General features: G+C 43.2%; 1 protein-coding gene across 26 annotated transcripts in view; it reads right to left on the bottom strand.

The window, feature by feature from the left end:
• NFIA (nuclear factor I A) overlaps positions 1-19,408 on the bottom strand; it is a 363,628-nt gene that overhangs the window by 62,457 nt on the left and 281,763 nt on the right. For 11 of the 26 annotated variants that reach the window (XM_074598859.1, XM_074598857.1, XM_074598848.1 and 8 more), the window contains exon 6: positions 18,498-18,625. In XM_074598859.1, the coding sequence (XP_074454960.1) occupies positions 18,498-18,625 (128 nt within the window). Of the gene's footprint in view, positions 1-1,186; positions 1,226-2,277; positions 2,365-18,497; positions 18,626-19,408 lie in introns of all 26 variants that reach the window. The other 15 variants (XM_074598837.1, XM_074598836.1, XM_074598838.1 and 12 more) reach the window with 2 other exon arrangements.

Raw genomic sequence — 19,408 nt, 5'->3', positions numbered from 1 at the left:
AAATCATTTGCTCATTATTTGCGTGTCATCAAAAGATCATTGGCTATTCCGGCTAATGATGGTTGCTAAACACCAAAGGCATGAGATGGAGATGGGTAAATACGCAGATTTTTTTGACCTGTGACCTCAGTTACTGCATGTAACTGATGATGACAAGACTAAGTTTGGTGTTAATGTTGGTTTTGAAGACTTAATCAGTATACACTGCCATTGAACATATGTTTTAATTAATAAAAGAGCTGCAGTCAGGATTGAAAATAGCTCAGGTAATTTACCATGTACTGTAAAGTCACCTGATTTCTGCGCAATTTGAGGTGAAGAGTTTATAAATTATTCCAAAGAAAGAAAGAGTTGCAAACTGAATTCATGTGCATCGTACCAAACTGAAATGGATTTGTAATTTGACAGGTCAAGAGTGTACTCATGGAACTGTTATGTATTGCTATCCAGTGGTTCTTGGTATTTTTACCATATGACTGCCTAGGTTTGACAGTCACGGGACTGAGCAGTCATCTCATTTCTCCGTAACACAAAAAATAATTTGTAGCTGACCTACAGCTGCTGTGCCCTCTTACTGGAAAGCGTCCATTGCCGGTTGCACGCCAGCGAGTGCCCGCTGGAATGGCACCGCGGACCTGCCACCGGCAGCTCCCGGGCAGCAGAGACTTAACCCGCTTTCCAAGAGATGGGCTCTCAGGCAGGTGATATCAGATAGGTGAAATCAGCCTCGTTTTTCTGCATTCCCAATGGCTTCAGGATGGTGAGAGGAACAAAGAATCCCCCCCGGAAAAAAAAAAAATGTTCCCATTGCAGAGAAGGCAGAGCACAGCAGTTTGGCTTTGGCTTCATTTCCAGAGGAGCCGTGTACGACCGTGCCGCCTGCAGGTCCGCTTGGGTGATCTGCCCAACACCTCTCTCATCTACCCAGCAATTTAAAACACATCCGACAGAGAGGCAGAGGGCTCGCAGGGCAAAAGTCCCGGCAAGTTTCATGAAATCAGGCGCGGGAAGGGCAGAGGTAACAAATAAGCGCTCCCTCCAGTACTGTCACTCGGCACGAACTCTCTTCTTACTAGCCAGCGGAGAACCCCCACGAGAGGGACACCTGGTACATCCCCCCACCCAACACAAAATGTCTATGCACTGAGAACAAGAGCATTGGCATTGTTTGAATAAGCACACCCACCATGTAGTGCTCCGCGGTGTTCGGGGTTTCTTAGATATCCTAATTTTATAAAAGAAAGTAAAAGAAGAAAAAAAGAAACAAGGTGAGAGAGAACACTATCATATTTTGTAGCAAGCAGGATACTGTGTGAAATCTTGGCCCAGTGAAGTGATAAAGGGGAAGCTTTCAGTTTGCTTAAGGGAAAACTTACGAGCAAATAGTAAAATTACCAAAATACCACATTGCAGAAAATGGGTGCATTTAGGTTCAATTAAGCTGTAAAAAAGGAAAATGGCACTTTAGCTTACAAAAACGAAGGCAGCCATCAGAAGTAACTTTACAAGATTTGTATGCATGAGGATGCTGCTTCACTGGACCAAGAAAGCTACAGTATGGGACAGGATTTTTTTCTTTTATTAGACACTTTGCTAGATAGCTTTGTCGAACCTCAGAAACTGCTGCTCTGGCATTATGAAATAATCCTACGTAACTTGATCTCATGAGCTTAGGAACACAGAAAAATAGCCATGCCAAATCAGATTACAGGGATCCACCTAGCCCAGTATCCTCCCTGACAGTGGTAACTAATGGATGCCTAGAAAAGAGTAAAAGACCAGGGAAAGCATACAGTGATAATTCTCCAAAATACTCTCCCAGCCTCCAATGATTTGCGATTCAAGGACTTCTAGGACAAAGTTGGTATCATGGTATTGAAGATACTCGAATCCAAATGCACAGATTTACACCCCCCCCTCCTCCCCTTTTTTTTTTTTTTTTGGATTTCTACCCCCATGAGATTTCTACTCGTCACACAAAAAAGGTTTCACAGTTTGGTGCTGGCAAGTCCAGTGTTCTTGCCACTAACTCTGAATGAGCTAACAGCTTTCAAGCCCAATGATGTTATGTGTATAAGAGCATCCAACACTTTTTCCTACATAAAAAAGTGACATGTGTGCTGAGGTGCTCTAAGTGTATATACTTTGGGAGATTTCATATATATATATTTTTTTTTTAAAAAGCAAGAATCTGGCTGTAAATTGATATTAACATTTTTTCAGTATATGTGTAAAACACATGTTTCAGAAGAATAGAAGAGAGAAACTGTCACTCACTGGGAAGCTTTAGAGCTATCTGGCTCCCTGGGAAACTGCATGCAACTATTCTGGTGTCCAAGGGTTTGACCAGTGAGTTTCCTCTTCCTGCAAAGAATGAATGCAGAAGTAACAGAGAGTCTGAGGGGGAAGATTTTTAGCAAATGGCTAAAGATACTCCTATTCTGCCCACTGCAGCAGGTAGGAAGCAGGTGGTGGTGGAAGAAAAAGGGTGGGAAAGGAGAAACGCCTACCTTCCCCTGCCAGGGCAGGAGGCTAACCTAGGAGAGACTCGCACAGCTCAGCCCTCTGAAATCCCTTTGTGATGCTGCATCGATATGCAACGATGCCGACAGGTCATCGCAGTCCCAGCACTGCCACACAATGTCAGGACGTTCTGCTCTGATTGTCTGGGGTCTTGCTGTGACTCCCTTTCAGGATGGAGCATGGCTCACCGGCGCTTGGTGATTGAAACTTAGCACACCGGGGTGGCGTAGCTTCATTAGCGCTGCTACCAGTAACACAAAAATCCCGTGTGCCCAGACAGGAACAGTGACTTCTTTAGCATCACGCTAATTTTACGATCCACTTTTCAGGGGAGTTTTTCTGAACTTTTAATTTTCTAATCGAATCGGTGCCTACCTGTGAAATTTGGACGTCATTTATAAAAAGAATCATTAACAGTAGGGGTGTAAAAAAAAAAAGCTTATCCTTTCGTTTTTGATGGCATATTGACTTTGTAAGAGTCTAAAGGCAGGAGTGATATATTAGGGAGTCCCTGTAACTTTACTTAAAGCAAAAATTAGAAAGTGATCGAAAAGTTTTATAGAGGAGAGCAGAAATATAATTTTAAGCCTCTTAAAATTGCCTGAACTGTGAAATCAAGTAATGAACACTAGAAAAGGATCTGTCAGCTGGAATCAAAGCTTAGACTAGTCAGCATTTTCTTCCTAAACCTTATTATGGCAAAGATTTTTCATCTCTGCACTCTGTTCATCCCAACAAATAAACCGGCTTGACCTCCACCTGTTACTGGGTGAAGTCCGCTGTCATCTTTGACTAAACCCTATTCTTTCCCTTCAAAGCCCTCTGCACCACTGAGAAGGTGGGAAGACACAGCTGTGCACTGATTCAAGTTGATACCAGCTCATAACCAGACAGCATTTCACAGCACAAATTACAAGCAGTAGAGGAGGGGAAAAAAAAAACTAAAAAAAAAAATGTAGTGCCAATGAATTCTGGAAGGGGGCAACATTTTTTCATCAATTTAACAATGAGATTTTCATAGAAAGAAGTTCTTTTTTGTGTGATATTATGAACTAGTGTTTGAGGCAAGAAACATTTTGCTTATGCCGTAACAACGAACCTGTGCTAACACCACATAGGAAGAATTGAAGAGCATAATGGAAGCTATTTGTGTTTCTTTTATATTTCATAAGTTGAATGCATTAACTGTTGCAAAGAGGTTCAGCTCCAAATGCGTGTAGGTTTCTAGACTTAGAAACAAGTCACAGCTATATAATGTAACATTGCTAAATAATAAAAAAAAAAATATTATGGAACACAGAACAGCAAGATATGTCATGAGGAAAACCGTATAGCTATAGCAGTCATTTCTTCAAATATATCATCGTGACAAAACCATGTAAGAAGCTTTCTAATACAAAGACATATCAGAAAAAGCCATTTCATATAAAGTTGGACTTCTCTGGGTGATTAATGCTACGTTCAACAAAGGAGACAGTGTCTGTCTAATTACATTAAATACTTATCTTCTAGGGATTGGCAGGGTGTTTCTGCTCAATGTCACTTTTCATGACAATGTAATGATAGATCCGTTTACTTACCAGTGCCATTAGCAAAAATTGTACTGTTTTCTCAACTGCCCTCATATCACGAAAATATTTGATTAACACACTGTAGCTTATCTAATACCCTAAGCAACATATTCTGCATAGTTTTCTCTCTATTAAAAGAACAAGATTACCGCTTGTGAAATTTTTATTGCACTCACACAAAAATAAATGAATAATGTGTGATATACTTCAAGTATCTTACTAGTTCACAAAACAGGTTTATTTGCTTGAAAATATTAACTTGTACTTAAAATATGAAGATTTTGGGGAAAACAAGCAAGCAAAGTCAGTGCTCTGAGGCACTACTTCCCACCCAGTCTTTAGTTATTATTTCCTTTTCATTTCAGCACATCTTTTGAAACTTTTAATACCTTAGGAAAAAAAAAAAAAAAGAAAGAGGCTTTCATTCCTTTGCTGAAAAATAGATATGGCCATCTCCCAAGTCTTTAAAATTCACTGCATCGTGAACCGACTCTTCAGAGTCCTGCTACTGTGCCAACATACAAAGAACAATAAACCTCTGGAAGAATGTACACAGCGAAGGCAGTTTATATAGTAACAAGATAATTTCATAAACCTATATTGAAGAGAAAGGCTGTGATGTAACGTTCTAGCAGTATATATCAGCTACCTGATATTTACTAACAAGGTTAAACTACTATCTGTTTGTCTCAGCAGTCTTCATAATTCACTTTTTAATGGATGGACAGGAAAAGTCAGCAGTGTATGGCACAGATCATTTTAGAAATAGGACAAGACAGCTTACGGCAGTATCTATTTCAAAACACGCTCCATCTTTCCATACGATCACATCAAAAGTCTATACTTAGCAACTACAATGCTTCAAATCTACTCATAAATCCTTTCAGGGGTAGATTTCTATTTCTAAGTAAAACAGCAAATTGGAAAAAACAAAGAATCCTGAGGAGGAGGTGTCACTGTCAACTGGTACCACGTATAGCGCATCAGTTCTGGTCTTCTTGGTATCTCATGCCTGTGCCGGAGGAGGCCCTTGGGAAGTTTCCTTGGCTGAGGAGTTAGGACATCAACCCCATTTTCTTACAGCTCCTCACGCTGCCGCGAAATGGCAGCAAGAACGAACCAAAACTGACTCGTACGAGGCACAGCTCGACACAGCAACGAAGAATTAACCAAAACCATCTTTTAAAATCCCGTGCAAGTGACTCTTGCGGCGAGAGGATGACTCCGCAGCCAACTGCCACATATGACTCTCCAAATTAATAATGGATTTAGGATATTCATTCCCTGAGCTGCGAGGGTTCGGGGTGTGTCTGCAATTATCTAGATATAAGTCTGACACACATTATCCTTCTATCAATGTCATTTCCCGTAGTAGCCAACAGATTATCAGCAGCTTTGTGATATTCCAGGTGTCAAAGAAGAATTAAAACCGCAACAATTGCACAAACAAAGGGACAAAAGACGGGATACGTGTTTCTGAGCCCTGCATATCAATTTAATATGTGCAGCTGACAACGATGCAAATGTCCTCGGGAGAGAGGCAGCAAGATCCGTGCCCAAACATACACACACCACCGTCAGCAAGATGGCAGGGAACAGAAGCAGTAGGATTCCCAGCCCAGGACACATGCCTCAGCAGGCAAAGCAACCCAATGAAACAATCCTCTGGTCGGGGAGAATTTTGGAAGCACCTGATATGGAAAAGGGCCCTAAACAAGCCAGATGGTACTTTTAGCTGGCAGCAGAAAGTAGGAGACAGCCAAAAACATTACAGCATTTCCCCAAGAGGCCAGCAAATCGATTTTTAACCATTTTTTTTTAAAGTGACGCTATGAATATAAAAAATAATGTTTCTGTGCATTTTTAAATCGCTAATTTTATGAATAATACACTTAAGAAGGCAACAACTGGAAGAGATGAGAAAGCAATGGATTTTCCCTTTCCCAGGGTGGTTGTATATTTGACATCAGGTTTCTATTCAGTCACTGCCACTGTTTACTCTGCATTAAGTGCCAGGTTTTGTTCAGGGTTTTCCACATAACATTAAAGAGTGAAATCCTGCAAAAGGAGAGAAATAGCACTTTAAAATAACAACGGCACAATAGCCCACAGGACATGGGAGAAATGTTGTTTGCAAGACTGCTTTCACCTCTTAAAACCTGCGCTCCCCAAATTATTGGGTTTCTAGATGATCACATTTTAACAGAGGGCAAACTATTTATTTAATAACTTACAAGTTCCCATTTGGAGAAGGATTTGCATAAGAAATACAGCTGTTTGGGGGATCTTTTAATTTTTAAAATCTCCAAATGGCCAGAATTTGCAATTCCGGCTGGATGACAGGACTCTTTCCAGGAATCATTCTGATGTCAGATGTCGAACCCATCCTTTGACAGCCAGAAGCAGCTCCTTGCGCAGCAGATTAGGTGTGGCCAAGCAGTTTTCACTCAAGGAATGGAAAAGAGATGTAGGTTTTAAGGACTAAAAGAGCAGAGCGAGACAGAAGAGTCATGAAACAAGTGGGAATGGCCACTAGTCTTTGCTTCCAAGAGGCACCTCACACCTAGGATTGGCCAAGCTCAGAGGAAGAGTCGGGATTATGCTTTACTTTCATTTGCCGTTATTTCGGTTAGGAGTAAAGGGAAACCCTACGACAGGGTTAAATCTGGACTACAGCCAAAGTGCTTTCTCCTGTTCGGAGCAAGGTAGTGCATTAGCGTTACTGCATCACAGATAATACTCCGGGAGACAAACGTGGGCTGCTGTAATAAAAGGGGACGTTACACTAAGTACAAAGGAAGTCCATACATTTATATTTTTCAAACCTCATTGACTGTAAATCCTTACTTTTAAAATGAAATGTATTTCCCTCCTATAGGTGGAACCTAAGACTTTGTCTCCAGCCCTTGCTGATATGAAATAGTCCCCTTCTTTTCAAGATTGTGCTCTTGGACACGAGGACTGCAGGTGCCACCTCACTTTGCTGGTTTCTGGGGGTTTGAAGATCTGCACGCATATCCCAGTGAGGCAAATGAAGGCTATGCACAAAACAGTAAAACAGCCTATAATTTTCCAGCTAATTTTAGCAATAGGATCTCTTATGTTATGCTTTTTGGTGTATATCACACTAAAAATAGCAGCAAGCATCGATGTAAGAGAACAGCGGAAAGGATGATCTCACTGGGGCTGCGGGCGGTGCAAGAGCCGTGCGGGGAGCAGAGGTGGAGGAGGCTATGGATTACCTGCTCTCCCTCGAGCAAGACAACAGTGAAATCAGAATAAAACTGTAGCCAGTATACACACTAGATGAAGACACTGCTGTACTTTAAGTTTTTGGGGAGCTGGAAAATGAAAGAAAATTGAGAATATGTAAACAGCGTCCCGTATTGAGTGTCCTTATTACGGTCCCCCCAGTGGGGCTGTGCTGTATGGGGTAGCACCGCATTCCTGCCGTAAGCACTGGGGTTATGGGTCAAGGTTACAGACTACCCACTTTGGGTGAACACCGCAGCTGCTATCACAGCACATATACATTCCTGGAGGTATAGGATGGCTCTGCAGCCACTCAGCCAAATTGTTACCTGAGCTAACAGGCTGCCAGACAGATTTCTCTGCTTTCCCATGCTCACTGACTGCTGCGGTCAAAGTGTTGGGGCAGCACTTAACTTGAAAGAAAGTAACCAGGGGATGATTTATTCACTACTGCTGGCAGGAAAAAAAACCCAAACCCACTCTGGAGCATCAAGCAAAATGATCGGGCAACAGCCAAAAGAAGTGGTTCTTCCTTAAACAGCACCCAGTAAAACTGGAACTCGCTGCCATGGGATGTTCTGGAGGCCAAAATAAAGAATGGGTTAAAAACATCCGAGCACAACTCCGAAACAAAAGTCCACTGAAGGCTGTCAAACACAAAGATGCAAACGGAGCCTCTGGCTCACGAAACCAAGCTGTTTTCTGCCAAAATCCGCAAGGCTCTACTCTGAAAAGCATCACTGGATGCCTGTCCTGCTGTTGTATTCTTTCCTTACGCGTCCACCACCAGCTCTTGTCAGAGACAGCATGCTGGGCTAGGTGAGCCTTCAGTCTAGCTGAAAAAGCCATTTTTTCCACTCTGTGGGCAGATCCACGGTTTTTTGGAGGCTGGAATGTGCTGTACCTGGCAGCTGAGAAACGGGAAAATCGCACTAGGTATCCAGCTCCATGAAATTAAGATCTCAGGATCGCTCCGCGCTTTGTGCGGAACCAGGGGAACATCTAGAGCCAGTGCGGCAGACACAGTGTGGGAAAGGAAGCCAGAAGAGATGTAATACAGTTTGCTTCCTGTTCCCGTTCCTGTACCATCTCCTCTCCGTCCCCTAACACCTCGCATTGCACATTTTGGGTGAAAATGCTTCCTTTAAAATAAAGCCTGTTTTCTCCTCTAAAGCGAAGATCAAAACCTGTGCGCAGAGTACAGTAGCCGCATTGTGTGCTACGCAGTAGAGTGATGGTTGTACTGGGAATGTTAATAAACAGTGCCGAGAGCAGAACTTCTGCATAAAAAAGGGTGTATGTTACATCTCTCCCCCTCTCCCCTGTCTCATGCAATATTTACACAGCTGTGCTTTGTAAAATGTGTAGGGGAGTTTTTTATTATTATTTTTTGGTAATTTATTTACCTAAGATAGCCCAGCATCTGTTTTGTGGTGAGCTTCTTTCACAAAGTTTCACAGTTGCCTTGACTGATGCAAAAGGAGGTCATGGTCCTTACTCAGTGATCCTAAAACCATTTGTTTCAACCACTTAGCCATTCTATTTGGCCAATTCGTGTTCTGTTCTGTGTTTTTGGTTTGTCCTCTGCTTGGAAATGTGCATATCCCCTGGGGAACTGATCTGGCTAGGTGAGTATTTTAGTTATCTGTTTTATAAAATGCAGAAGTGCACAGGAATTTGCAATAATATGCATCATTTACTGGCTCTCAATATGTACTGTATATTGGCTCTGAAAACGACTAATATTTTCCAGCTGCCTCCAAAAAAAAAAAAAAAAAAAAAATTGTTAAATGCAGTCTTTGCAGTGGGTCCTTTCCCATGACTGCCTACACAGGTGATGAAGACTTTTCCTGTGTCCTGAAGAATTAATAAGCCTGAACATTTCTGTACCAGCAGCATACCACAGGAGATAAAATATTGCTTCTGCTTCCCAAACACATTAGGAAAAAGCATGTCTGCTGATCTCAACTGCTAAGACAGCACATGAAAGGAATGCAGTCCATTTCCTAACCAAGATCTAATCTATACAAGAGTTTATAGATCCAAGTCAACATCCTGAATTGGTCCCAGAAGCAAACAAGAAAACTAGTTCAACTTTTGGAAGACAGGTACAAGACCTTCAATGTGTTTAATCCCATTTTGCGATTAAACAGTCCCATGCCGCACTATCAGATGATCTTCAAGGGTAACTGCATCAGACGAGACCCCTCTAGAGCTCGCAAAGATTCATGTTTGACAGGCTCCAAATCAGCAAGAAATGCACAGCCATATTCAAACGCAAGGTGCTTCTGTCCTTCGGAGCTCACCTCTGAAAGGGCGTAGAAAGTGTCTGCCTTGGTCCCAATGCCGAGGAAGCTTATCATTTTCACTTGGTGGCAAAAGCGAAGCACAAACCATATCACGGTCTTTGCTGTATGTGTATATGTTAAACAGAATGGGTGGCAGAATACGGCTCAGCCAGCAAGGACATCTGAAGAACGTTAGATCCATGGACTACCCATACGGCACTCTCATCCCAGAAATCCCGTTGTCATCAGGAAGCATTGCTCCAACCTTTGTCAGGGAATAGTTTCCCATGCACTAAATCTTCCCTATCAATCTGAAAAATGATTCAAATGATCTGTGTGGAGCCAGAAGTAGCTCGGGTGGGTCTCATGGCTGTCACAGCACACAGAAGATCTGCTTTTAACTCGGTCATTAAAGTCAGTTAAAATAGTATGTACGGACGATGCTAGCACCAGGGCAGTGGAAAACGCAGCTTTAATTTGATATCTGAGGTGAAATACTTTCTGCATTTTTTAACTCAGAACTCCTACAGCTCCATACCCACTTTTAAATGATGCTTTTCCTGACATCTGGAATTAGATGCAAGAAGCAGAGCCACAACATTGACTGGCTGACTTCTCCCCGACCATACCAAAGGGATGTTTTCCTCAGGGGATTACAGCAAAGCTGAGGCATGTGCTCTAACATTTGCATGGGATTATTAGTTTTATTAAAAATGGAAAATACAGTTTAGGCTGAATCTCAGGGCCAAGTCTGTTGTGTTGTCCAGTTTCTGGAAAAACAGGAGCCTTTGAGAGGTGTGAAAACATCTAGGACTTTTCAATATGAACTGACTTTTCAATCAGTAGTTCTTTCTCCGCCTCTAACTTCCTTCCATGATTTTGAGACGGTAATGCCAGCAGCATGGCATGTTGTCACAGGTCTCAAGCTACTACGTGAATTGCCAAAGAAAAGCTGCGCTATTGATCCAGTGGTAATTTGCTGTCAAAATGACTCTGTCTGTTACAGCAAATGAGTAGTGTTAATCATTTGACTTGATGAATGCTATTGCGAAAAGACTGACAGTGCTCAAAGCACCACTATTGACCTGCTGCGTTTTTCCTGGCTCGCATTAAGTTCTTGATCTTTGCTGGCCTTGGCCAATTAGAGTTTAAGTTATCCATTAAGGTGCAGTTCTGGAAAAGTTCTGTTTAAAATAAACAACAACTTCTATTGGTGAGTAACTCATCAACTATGCAGCAGTCTGATTCTGATTGCCTGGCAGAGAAACACACACATTTTGTGCTGTATCTGATAAAAGATCTATAATGTGCTAACACAAACCTATCATGTAGCACCTGTGACTAACAGATTGTGATATCAAAGTCTTGATGCCTAAGTGCTCCTGTAAATGCATTAAACTTTTAGCGGCAGGAACTGTAGACTGCCAGTGACAAGGAGCTGATATGGTATTTCAGTAGAAGTTGATAAGTGTTATTGCTCTTAGAAGAAAAGAAAAATCTTATGTTCTTGAAAACCACTGGGCAGCTTGTGTTTTGATGGGATACCGTAATGCAGGGAGCAGGGATAAGGGAACACATGGACTCTATGAAAGTAAAAAGACGTTTAAGAAAAGCTCTGTATTCTACGGTAGCTGGAGTTCCTTGAAGTACAGGCTTCCATCTCTACATTCTCCCATCGTACTACATTCTCCCATCATACATTTGGCTTCAGGAATCTACCTCTTCACTTGAAACCAACTTTTTAGGTGGCAGCATGCCCGTGGGGCCATGTTTAAGTCCATGTACCAGTTAATGGAAGCATGAAAGGTAGCACAGGCCCAAGCACACTCTGCTTCTCAGCTGTGGCAGAACAAGGATGTTGGAAGACTCTGTAAGAGTGGGGAGAAATGCGGGAAACTGTGTATAAAGCCTCAGGGATGAGAAGAAGCACAGGTCTGAACAGGAACAGGGAAATGGGGTGAACGGGAGCAGGAGTCCTAGTCACAGTATACGGTCGAACCAAGCTCAGAAAATGTTCTTGAAAGAAAATGAACAGAGGAAGTTTGCGTGAACCTGGGAGGCAACAGGTTCTGTCGGCTGTACCGCTCATGGCATCTCTTCAGCTTAACAGCACAAATTAGCCTGATGAAATTCTCTCTGCTTAAAACCAAAATGTTCTGGCCACCAGAGAAACACCATCTATTTCTGACCTCCCGTTCGAAGAACCAAACTATGTCGTGGGCTGGAGGTTTGTCTGGTTGCGAAATGTACCCACTGTCTTAAGATATTAAGTTCAACGGAGGAAAAAACGGCACTGGTGCCTGCTGATAGATGTGTCGAGGTATGTAATGAAGCTGTGGCACAAGGCAGGTACGATTTTACTGGCTATGTGAGTGTGCTGCCTGCCTTTTCTTTCCACACTGAGAGTTGGAGGGCAAGACAATGTCACATCTGGGAAATACTGAGTAAATATAATTGGCAGGGATCCTGGATGTAGACCTCCTCTGGGCTAAGGAAAAGAGACGTTTCCTTGGTTTTGTCTTTCTTAAATAGGTCTATGAGTATCCAAACATTTCAGCTTAAGGAAATTAATAAAGATCATGAAATTCCTGTGTTTAGTGCCTGCCCACTACAGCAAGGCACTGAAAAGTAGTGCCAGAGAATTATTTGATATTGAATACTCCAGGTCTGAGGTTGAATGTTTTCCCAGTAAAAAGGGATTATTTTTCTATTCCTTATTTTGTATAATACATGGTTCTCATATTTTCTACAGTCAGTCCCTTGAATCATTGGCAGTAATGTAGCACAATCATTGGAAATTTCTCTGAGCTCTGAGTTAGTGTGTGGCGTCAAGTCTTTTGATGAGCCCATAGACCTTTTGCCTGAGGACAAATCAGATGCACTCCGCATCACTGATGCTGGGACATACTATAGATATTTTATCTTCTAGGTAGTGCCAGGCAACAACTGTGTTTAGGGCATAAGGAATGCATAAAGAACACAATCTAGGATCTCCCTTATACCACTTTCTCCGGCATTTCCAAGATATAATTCCAAACAGACTCTGAAAACAAACTCTTGTGGTCATCTGATCTATGCCTGAATGAGTCTTTCTGATGTGTAAGACATAAATAAAAGTTTCTTAGTAAATATAGAGAAGAAGTTTTCTTGCGTGCTGAGAATCTGCTAAGAAGAAAGCCCATGCCAGATTCAATAAAAGGCTTATTGAAATGAGTTTGGACCAGTTGCCTGCATGTGGCTGTTCCGTAACCAGTGATGGGGAGAGACACTGTCCCATTAATTTAGGTGTCACTGTCATTGCAAGGGAAATACTCCAAAATAGCATCTCAGCTCCTCAGCTGCAAAGAAATTGCTCAGAAATTATTTTCAGACAGTCCCATAGATGGTGGCATGAGAACGAGCAGCACTAGCCTGAGTGGTGTAGTGAGCAATCATGAGGCTGACTTTAATAGCATCTTTACTACCAAAGACGTGTCCAGCAGTCTAACCGGCAGCTCTCTAGCTTACTGCAGGTTCATATAATATTATCAACTTCACAAGCCCCTAGAACTGTAAATATGTCTTTCAGTCATGCAGTGCAAGTGTTATTACTAATTCCTTAAGGTTTCTGCACTGAACATCTCGTTTGGTTCCTGGGGTTTTCAAGGTGAAGCCACACAAAAGCCTAGCAGAGGGTGACCGGCAGCAGAACAGCCGGGGTGGAGCTGGGGCAAGGGAAGGTGGATGACCACGATATGAAGAGCCCCGTCAGTCTTTCAGTGGAAGAAGGACCACGGAGCTCCACCCACTTTGCAAACGGGTGCAGTGCTGTAAGTGGGTCAAGACCACAACTGAAGCAGAGCTAACTGTCCCTTCAGATATCTCAAGAAGCGCAAGGAGTACAAACATGTACCTGTCCTGGGATTACTGTCCTCTAGGGACCAAACTAACTTGTGGAAATGCAAGTACCAGGAAGATCTAAGTAAAGAAACTAACAGGATACTCTGAATTTGCATCTTAAACATTTTTTCCATGCCACGCTGTAGAAATACAATGGAAGTAGAATTGGCAAATACCATCCATATGCTACACTACAAAATGACTGACGGAGCACAATGTGAACATTGCTTCTGGACCGAATCAAGAGAACGCATTTAAAAAATGCGTAAGTGGAATACTGATACACATTAACTCAATCTTCTCTTATTATGGCATTAAAAAACTTATACCTGTAATTATGGCTTACCCCCATTACAAGCAGAGCTGCCACAGAACTGAACATGGGCCAGCTTTGTACGTGAGTTCAAAGCCAGTGTGATGTTGCCTTTTTTCTTACTAACATCATCTTTATCCTCTCTTGCCCTTCTCAGTTAACAAGAGTTATGTACTGAAAGTGCTGAGATAAAGTAATGGTAAGGAGGATACCGCAAAAGGTATTTGAAAAGCAGAAGTAATTTACTACATGTCTGCTTTGTTTTACTTCCTAAGCCTTCCTGTTGTGAAAGGAAATTCATCTTTTCTGGCAGACTCCAGCCTTTTTAGGCCTGAGAGCTCCCCAGGAGCTTTCGAGTGCAGGTAAATGGATGTGAGACTCAAGGAGTACAGTACAAGGAACATGGAATTAATGTTGGGTTTTGCTTTGGCTGTCACGTCTGACGTATAAGGAGAGTGCTATATCCTTGCTTGCAAGAAGTATCTAGATGTAAAAAACACAAGGCTGAGTCCTCCGCTCATTACTATGGGTCTGAGATGCCACGAGTGGAAAGGTCCCATTGTGGTGGGTGAAGCATGTAGGATCTACACCCAGCAAAGTCTCCACGTGAGACAGGAGTCGGGGTGCTCCGAGCCCCAGGGGCCCAGGATGGAAAAGCGCAGGGGAAGGACTGTGGATGGACAATAGGTGCAGTCTGGATTCTGCATGCGGCGGAGACCCCAAGAGTAGGCACAGGGGAAGCATCCACTGCCTAATCTAAATAGCACACAGAGTGGTTTTGTCCTCTTCTGTTCTCCTGCCAGTTTGCACATATGTTCTGAGTATACAGCCTGCCCTCCAAAGACCACTTACAGGGGCAATCACAGGGAAGCAAAGCAGGAAGAAAGTATCCAAAAAGGGAATTTGTTCAAGAGAAAAAAATGGAGACAGATGTAGAGCGACTAGTCACGGCTGGCGGTAAATAACCCTCTGCCTGGAGTGCTCTCTTTCTCTAAGAGGAGTTCACATATTCCATTTCATATTTCCTTTCTAGGAAGTCAAATCTTTGTTTTCCTGGCATTTGTTCTTTTTTTTTTTTTTCTTTCCCCTATACACTTTTTCCCTTCTGTATGTTCTAAAATTGTCTTCTCATTTTCCCTTTCTCTTCTACGTTGTGCTCTCTTTCAAGCGCGACGTTTCTCCAATCTCCCCCTCGCACAGACCTGATTTCCCTGCACCGTCCCAGGCAAGACCTTTCGCTACAGCCGTCTCACAGCCTCCGTGCCACAGGCACTTCCCTCTGTCTCTACATGTGCACAAGCACACGGGTGCCTCACACCTGCTCCTGCGCTGAGAGTCCCCACTTTTTCTCATGTGCACACCTCAGAATTAAGCAAATGCAACACACAGAGAATATTCATCCTCTCGCTCCCATAAACCTGTCAAGGCACATAGGCCAAGAAGCTATCTCTGCGTAAATCTAAATCTCCTGCGAGGAAGCAATCTACTCAAAGGCAATAAAGCCAAAGGATATATTATTATCTTTGGTGTGGATCCTACTGGGCTGGGAGGCTGGCTGCTGGCTCCTCTCTGAACTTTCCTTCCCAGCCAGAACAGCCATCCCACAGACAAGTCTAAGCTTCCTTTCCTTGGTCTGATTTCCTCCTCCCGTTGTTTGGCTGGTAACCCAAAGGACAGGGTTTAATTACGGAGTTTGGAAAACTGGCTTACGCTACTCTGCCAGCACAGGATAAAACTTCAGCCTGCCTTCCCAACCAGCATCATTCTGCGCCGTCGATACCTGCATTATCCCACACAGCATAAAATGAACCACAGGAAAGAAATGCCAAGTCAAACAGAAAGACGGTTTTAGTCTTTAAACTTCTACTGCAAATTTCACTGAGAAAAAACCCAAAACACTGATGAAGCTCAGAGATTATTGTATGTTAGAATCGTGCCATCATTTTGACTGTTGATTAAATAAATGGCAAGGCCTTTTTTCTGGATAGGAGAGACATCAGAAAGGATGGATGTGAAACAGGTCCAGGCTCCAAAGCTCCCCTCTCAGAGAGGAGCTCTGCGGCAAGCCACCGGGTAACACGGCATGTTAACATCATTTGTACAGCTTTCAGATGACCAATATATTTTCTAGGCAGATGCCCCATTGAAGACTCATAAAACATTTTACACTTCTGGAGACAAAGCACCCACGTCAAATACAAAGGGCCAGGCGTTAATACCAGACCCACGTGTGATCTCTGAGGTGAAGCAGGGCACTGTGCACAGACCCCGGCAGGATGTGTCCCTCGGGGGGAGCACCTTGTTCCAGTGACATACCACTGTCGCCCTGGCACGGAAGGACACTTCAGTACTGCTTTGTCCTTCGCCACTGATGAGCTGCGGCTCTTTAGGTAATCTCTCTGCCAGCCGTGCTCTTGCAGTGACCCTGTTTAACGGAGAAGCTGAGGCAATGAATTCAGAGGACAGGCTGCTGGAAAGCCATGGCAGAAGTATCGGGTGGGGCTGTGTGGATATAGCACAGAGATGGTTTGAAAGTGCATCCCACGCAGGCTGGATAAAGCTCTTTTTCTTCATAGCTGTGACAGTGATAGATAGCTTGGTGAATCTGAGCTGTATCTAGTTGGTACCTGGCTTGAGTCCCTGATGTTGCAAGGTGATTTTCTGCCATTTTACAGGCAAGACTAAGCAGGATCTGGGATTTTTCTGTAGTAAGGGAGGAAGGTCATAAGGGAGGAAGAACCTTCTCTTTTCTGACTTGTTCTTGCCTTTCTGAGCACCTCAGGGAGTTTGACGTGGGCAGTTGTGCTTCTTCATGATGGGCACCCAGTGGTGCCAAGAGTGGCGGAGGTGCTTTGGAGGTGTAAGGCTTTAGGGACTTCTCCTGTCCAGCTCAGCAGCTCTGTGCCACCATCTACTAAGGACTTGGATGAGACAGAGGTAATGACCCCATGTGGGGAAAACCACCAGAAGTGACAGCAAAATTAATAGCCAACCTCTGGCTGTTGCACAAATGGAGAACATTTGTCATTAACAAAGAGTACCCCAAACTTTGGGGGAGTTAGCCCCCCGTCTGACAATGATGTAGAAGCAGTGACCCAGTCAGCTTTTAGCCATCTGTGTCTGCAGAGCAGGTTGTGATCTCTCCCTTTCAATGGGCGCTGAGCTTTTGTTCGTGTTTTTGCCGCTCCATGAGCAGACTAGTTTAGTACAAGGTGAAGCTGTGCCTTACATCATCTGGAGCCTGGAGCTGATGGAGGAAACAGCCCCTAGTGTCTACTGAGCAGGACACCTCACTGAAAACACCAGAGCCCTGGGGACGGCGGCGGCAAGGCAGTCACGGGAAGCCTGGCACTTGTCTGCCTGCAGGTCCACCCTCTCCTCCTGCCAAAGTGCCACATCTGCAGTCAATAAGGGCCCACAAGCTGGCTCCTCCTCATTAGAGGAGAGAGGGCAGCTGGCAGGGGATCCTCCAAGGGCTCCCAGGCGCGGGAATCAGTCCCCCCCCAGTCTGGAATAGCCCAAATTTGGTGACTTTCTGGGCATGCTGTAAAGGACAGCTGTTTGACAGGGTCTCCAGAGAAGGCTGTGGGTATGTTTCCTACATGATGAAGGATATAGGTGGCTGGCCAAGTGCCCACGGAACTGATTTTAATGCTGTTCAGGTTGAATTTACTTTTCTGTGCTGTATATAGTTCATTATACACAGTACCCTGGACAAGCATGTGTTGTTTCAAACAAACCCAAAACCATACCATTTTAAATCCAAAGAAATAAGAAAGAAAAAAATATGTATTGCGAAATATCCTTTGGGCTGTTTAGAGGGCCTCCTCAAACACTGGGAGGCTGAAGATGAAAGCACTGCTTGCCTTGGCCTAACAAATAAGACTTCTCTAATTTTTATTGGCAATAAATATCAGATATTTAGATGTAAGCAAAACTGAGGCATTAACTTCACCTATGCATGTAGCACTGACCCAGAAAAATCTTTTCAATAGTATTAAGCACCCAGATGATCTCAAGATAAGTGATCAATGGACAGTTAAGTATGTAACATAACATAACCCAAAAGATGATCAACAAGAAAGATCACGCACAAAAATTAACTGAGAAAAGGCAGAAGAGCTGCTTCCCAAACGTTGTAACACCTGCTGTTATCTATTTTGATATGAAGTCTCCCATCACACTTCATGGTATTACAGAATAATAAAACAACTCCTTCTGTAAGTCTCTTAAAAGTCATTACCAAGTGAGCTCAAGTGTTGTATAAGGCTTGAAAAGTCCTTCTACCTTATATAAATTTCGGGATATTTATTTAAACAGTACAACTGTAGGGCACAGCCCCGGCAGGTACAGCTTTTTGCTAAGCGATTGTCACCGCTATCCCAGAATTGAATCTGGATGTTTTGCAAGAAAAAGACTGCCTATCTTTTGCTGCATTATTTAAATACTTCAGATACTTGGCCAAAATACAGAAGTGACACACTATAGAAACATTCACAGCTGCAGGAGCAATAAACCCACTACAATATTTCCATTAGACTGACCTTTTCTCAGAAGAAGTTACAAGATGTTTAGAATTGATCACCTTTCTACACAGCATTCAGTGTATTCTGATAACAAAACAGAGCGACTGGAGATCGTGTTCTCGGGCTCCTGAAAGCCGTGGCTTACCTGGCTCCACTTCATGCCATCCACTTGACTGGCTGCCACTTCCCGGAGAGCGCCCTTGGCTTGTATAAAATGGCTCCTCACCAGGACTGTCCATCTCATCCTCCACAGACTTGAGACGCTTTGTAGAGCTGAGAAAGAAAAAACACATCATAAATATTGTATATGTGGAAAGGAACAAAGGAGCTTCTGTTGGGACATATCTTGCTAACCCTGCTTGAGACTAACTCGGTTAGGGAAACCGTAATAGATTTAGGGCCCTGGGAAGGGGAAGGTGTGAGTTCTGCACGGCCATCCTGCCCACCCAACCTCTCAGCAGCCACTTTTTGTTTCTGATTTGCTTCATTTACAGTGACCGAGCTCCAGTGAGATACAAAACAACCTCTCACAGAGACCAGACTGAACCCCTAAACACGCATTAGTTTAACTGTTAGACAGTTTAGCATTTGGGCTTTGATAGATCGGGAAGTAGGAGATTTTTCAAAGTACACAGGGGTCAAAGAAAAGGCAGGAATTTAATTTGCATTGCGTGATTTTTGCAATTTGAATGAATATGGTAATGACACCCAAGACTTACTTTAACTGTCAGATTTTTCCACAGCTTCTTTGGAAAGACAAATCGTTTACCCGTTCAAACTTATATCTTAAATCTTTTAACTGTAGCCATTAAACTAACCCAGACTTCATAAGAAGAAGCGTAGACAAGTGAAAGATGGAAGAATCCATTCTGGGTTCAAATGTTCGTGTTATCGTACAAGTATAAGCATTTTACTCTGCAACAGTATGCCACCAAGCATAAAAAGCCCCCGACAGGTATCTCTTGCCAGTGTCAGGACGAAAGGATTCCCCTGTGATATATCACACCTCCCTCGCCAAAAGCTCAGGAGACAGAAGAGCCCTTCCAGGGGTCTCTG

The sequence above is a fragment of the Larus michahellis genome, chromosome 8 (genome assembly GCF_964199755.1).
Source record: "Larus michahellis chromosome 8, bLarMic1.1, whole genome shotgun sequence".
Lineage (NCBI taxonomy): Eukaryota > Metazoa > Chordata > Aves > Charadriiformes > Laridae > Larus > Larus michahellis.
The sequence above is the reverse complement of the archived record's forward strand: the minus strand, read 5'-3'. Positions and strand labels throughout refer to the sequence as shown.